Source organism: Tympanuchus pallidicinctus, unplaced genomic scaffold (assembly GCF_026119805.1).
Source record: "Tympanuchus pallidicinctus isolate F22 unplaced genomic scaffold, pur_lepc_1.0 scaffold3, whole genome shotgun sequence".
NCBI classification, from domain to species: Eukaryota; Metazoa; Chordata; class Aves; order Galliformes; family Phasianidae; genus Tympanuchus; species Tympanuchus pallidicinctus.
Window position 1 is genome coordinate 36,562,809 of NW_026294747.1, and position 4,177 is coordinate 36,566,985.

A 4,177-nucleotide genomic window follows, 5' to 3' on the forward strand; every position below is an offset into this window, starting at 1 on the left:
ATGACACAAGCTTTTATTCTAGAGAAAGAATCATGGTCCTTCTGCTCGGGGTGCCCCCGGACCCAGATGTCATGGCGCACGGAGGGGCAGGAGGCTGACTTCATTGGAGCCAGTGAAGAGAGGGAGAGCAACTCAGGATGAAAAGAGGCAATACAGCGTAGGGCAGGGGCAGTGCAAGCAGCCCGGGGCGGGGGGGGGAGGTTAGGAGGCGGGAGGTGGGAAGGGACACCCACTAACGTCTCCTCCCGCATTTTTTTCTTTCCCTCCTCCTTTCGTAGCCGGTGACGCGCCGCTGCCTATTAATCATTCACCAGCCAGGGAGCAGCGATTCCTGCGCTCGGAGCTCGGCGGCCGCCTCCGTCCGTCCCCGCGCCCGCGCCCGGAGCAACGCACCGGAGGGAGCCCGCCGGGAGCCCGCCGCGATGCTGCGCCCGGCGAGCGGCCGGAGCCAGCCGTGCTGAGCAGAAGCGAGGAGATCCGGGCGGGGTATGCTCCCCGATGGCACCTGCACCAGGCTCCCGGGCGGTGCAGGCAGCCACAGAGGCGGCAGCCACAGCGGAGCCAGCGGCGCTTTGGAGGAGGCGGCGGCGAGGGGCATGGACTCGGGCGGCAGGAACTCCTCTGGTGCCCCGAACAGCACCTTGAGCGAGTCCCAGGGCAGCGCCATCCTCATCTCTTTCATCTACTCTGTGGTGTGCCTGGTGGGGCTGTGTGGCAACTCCATGGTCATCTACGTGATCCTACGCTATGCCAAGATGAAGACGGCCACCAACATCTACATCCTTAACTTGGCCATTGCAGACGAGCTGCTGATGCTTAGTGTCCCCTTCCTGGTCACTTCCACCTTGCTGCACCACTGGCCATTTGGCTCTCTGCTCTGCCGCCTGGTGCTCAGTGTGGATGCCATCAACATGTTCACCAGTATCTACTGCCTGACTGTGCTCAGCGTGGACCGCTACATCGCTGTGGTGCACCCCATCAAGGCGGCCAGGTACCGCCGGCCCACTGTGGCTAAGATGGTCAACCTCGGTGTCTGGGTGCTTTCCATCCTCATCATCCTGCCCATCATCATCTTCTCCAATACAGCAGCCAACAGTGATGGAACGGTGGCTTGCAACATGCTCATGCCAGAGCCCACCCAGAGGTGGCTGGTGGTCTTTGTGGTCTACACCTTTCTGATGGGCTTCTTGCTACCAGTGGTGGCCATCTGCCTCTGTTACATCCTCATCATTGCCAAGATGCGCATGGTGGCCCTGAAGGCTGGCTGGCAGCAACGCAAACGCTCGGAGCGCAAGATCACCCTCATGGTCATGATGGTGGTGATGGTCTTTGTCATCTGTTGGATGCCCTTCTACATTGTGCAGCTGGTCAATGTCTTTGTAGAGCAGGATGACGCCACCATCAGCCAGCTCTCCGTCATCTTGGGCTATGCCAATAGCTGTGCCAACCCCATCCTCTATGGCTTTCTCTCAGACAATTTCAAGCGATCCTTCCAGAGACTGCTCTGCCTCAGTTGGATGGACAATGCTGCAGAGGAACCCATTGACTACTATGCCACTGCCCTCAAAAGCAGGGCGTACAGCGTGGAGGACTTCCCCCCGGACAACTTGGAGTCAGGGAGCATGTACAGGAATGGCACGTGCACCTCCAGAATTACTACGCTCTGAGGAAGCATTCTTGCCCCCTGCCCCACCACCCCCCAGCAGGAGGGTGAGCGGAGCCAGTCTGTGGCATGGGGAGGCTGGGAGGGAGGGGGTTTTGATCCAGCCTACTAACAGCAGTGTTTGGGAGAAGAGGAAGCAAAGAAAACCCCATGTCCTTGGTGTGCTGCCCCATTCCCCTTGCCTCCTTTGAAACTGGGTGCATTTGCTGATGCTTTGACACCCCCTTAGTAAACTGCCATGCATAGCATCTGGCAGCCAGGCTCTGCTAGCCCCATCTCTCTGACAAGCAGGTCCAACAAAAACTCTCCCCTTCTGTACAGGTCCCCTCTCCTTCCCCTTAGCTGGTGAGACCCTCTGCCACTGAGCAGAGCCTGCTTCAGGTCAGGTTCAGACCCCCTTGACCAGTAGCAAACCTGCCCAGCATCCATGGGTAGCCACTTGCCAGTCAGAGAGCAGAAAAGCTGGGAAAGGTCCCTCCTGAACACATCTGCCCTCTCCCAGAAAGCAGTCTCTCCCTGTTTCCCCATGGGGAAAAAAAAAAAAAAAAAAAAAAGGGGAGCAAAAAGGCTCCAAGAAAAGGAGCAGCTTTTGCTCTGCAGACAGCTCCCACCTTCCTGGGGCTCAGGCTCTGTGCTGCGATCACAGGCAGCAAAGCAGAAAAGCCCTTCAGAAAGGAACCTGATTGTTGCAGTGCCTCAGAACTCACAGCAGGATGCCAGTAACAGGAGGTAATGGATCTGTGACCCACGGGGACAGAGCTGGGGGCAGGAGGAAGCCTTGGGCTGGGAGAGGTGTGAGTGCGTTCCTCCGCGTGATGGAATGTGCAAGTAATAAAGTTTTAGGGGAGCACTAGACTGTGAAGTTATTGTCTTGCACTGCTCCACTGGCCATGAAACAGCTATGAAGGGACTGAGACAGTTTTCAACGACCTGAGTGGCCACAAAGTCACTTTAACTGACATGGAAAAAGGGGATTTTATTCAAAATCTCCACCAGGCTCTTAAATAAATACTTGACAGAAAAGTAGCTGTTTGACAATAGCTATTAGCCTAGCTCCAGTTTCTTCTGTTGCACTATAAAGAGATAAAATGGGTTTCATAAGTTGCCAATGTAATATACTGGCCCAGAGCTTCAAAATGTTTCATTTCTGAGAAGTGTTGGTTTTAGTGTGTCAGATGTCTTTTTATTTGATTTTTTTATTCTTGTTACTGTGCTGTGAACGTGTTTCTCTGAAGCAATTTATGCTGTGTACTTATGTCTGGTGACTACCTGCAAGAGTGCTTTTAAAAGGGGCAATGCTCAAGAAGGCTTCTTTTCAGAGAAAAAGGTTGTGACTTTTTCTAATTCTTTCATCTACATTGTCTCTCCCTGGAAAAACTCTCTTGAATTTTCCTTTTTTTTCCTCCTCTGAAACAATACTTTTCCCATAGATAAATGAGGATTTACTGTTTGATAAATGACAGCTGATTAAACAAACCCTCTCTCCCTCCTCCCCTCATCCCAGCCGCACACACCAGGATGAAAGATGTTGAAACAAGCAGCTCCGTCAGTTTGTTTTCTACCACCTGTATTGACAGTATCATGCAGTGGCAGGTGTCCCAGTAGCTGTGACAAATCACTTTTCCAGCTCAGTGCTGTGGTGGTATTAATTATAACTGCTGAGAGTTTGAAGCAAGGGATTGGGAAAAATCCTGGGTAGCAGCACACCCGTACCCTGTGCTGGTAGAAACGCACGCCATGCTGAGGGTGAGGCTGGCGGTGGAAGCATCCAGTACCTGGTGGTGGACATACTGCAGGTTCTTGTTAAACGGTACCTTTAACTACACTCAGCAGCAGTAAGCAGGAGACTACTTTGTGCATTTCTTTCACCAAAAATTAGGTACTGTTAAATGAATGTATAAATTTAGTACTTCAAAGTTGTTTGATTCAAAGCCCATTGAAATGAGAGAAGAAATACTACTTCATTTCAGTGGACTCTGAGTCAGCCCTGTTTAGTTCCAAAATTGCTGATGTGGAAGCTGTTACATACTTATTAAAACATTTTGTGAAAAGCTTTAACAAGTGTACAGTTTATTTTCTTTTACTTCTCAGTGGACTTCATTTAAAGAAAACACACAAATATGAGTTTCAGTAATGATTTGCATACACATACGGGGAAGAATAGAGCCAAATCTCTCAATAAGCATATTTAACATTCCTCAGAGACCAAACATCTGTCAAATGCCCCACGCTGCCACATGGTGCTATTTGTAGAGCTTTACTTAGAAACTCACTCACAATCTCTTCAAAATGGTATACATTTCTTTTTTCACCCAGGCATCCTGCTATGCAGGATCAGATTAAAGAAAGTCAGTCTTTGTTCTACTGCTGGGTTTGTTTAACATTAGGCACTATGAAGCAAAAGCAAAGGAGTAGTAATTCATATCTGATATTCAGCTTTGATGAGAAGGTGAGCCTGGTTTATCACTTAAAAAAAAAAAAAATCCACGTGAATAAAATTCTTCACCTAAAGTT

The 4,177-nt window shown here is 50.4% G+C and overlaps 1 protein-coding gene across 1 annotated transcript; it reads left to right on the forward strand.

Annotated features, from left to right (window-relative positions):
* The first annotated feature begins 340 nt into the window (after positions 1-340).
* SSTR1 (somatostatin receptor 1) lies at positions 341-3,724 on the forward strand. The gene is made up of 2 exons (XM_052694656.1): positions 341-2,094; positions 2,135-3,724. The coding sequence occupies exon 1, from the start codon at positions 489-491 to the stop codon at positions 1,665-1,667; it is 1,179 nt and encodes a 392-aa protein (XP_052550616.1). The 5' UTR covers positions 341-488; the 3' UTR covers positions 1,668-2,094; positions 2,135-3,724.
* The last annotated feature ends 453 nt before the right edge of the window (positions 3,725-4,177 follow it).

Coding starts and splice junctions, on each gene's coding strand:
- SSTR1 (XM_052694656.1), top strand. CDS start 489: ATGCTCCCCGATGGCACCTGCACCAGGCTCCCGGGCGGTGCAGGCAGC.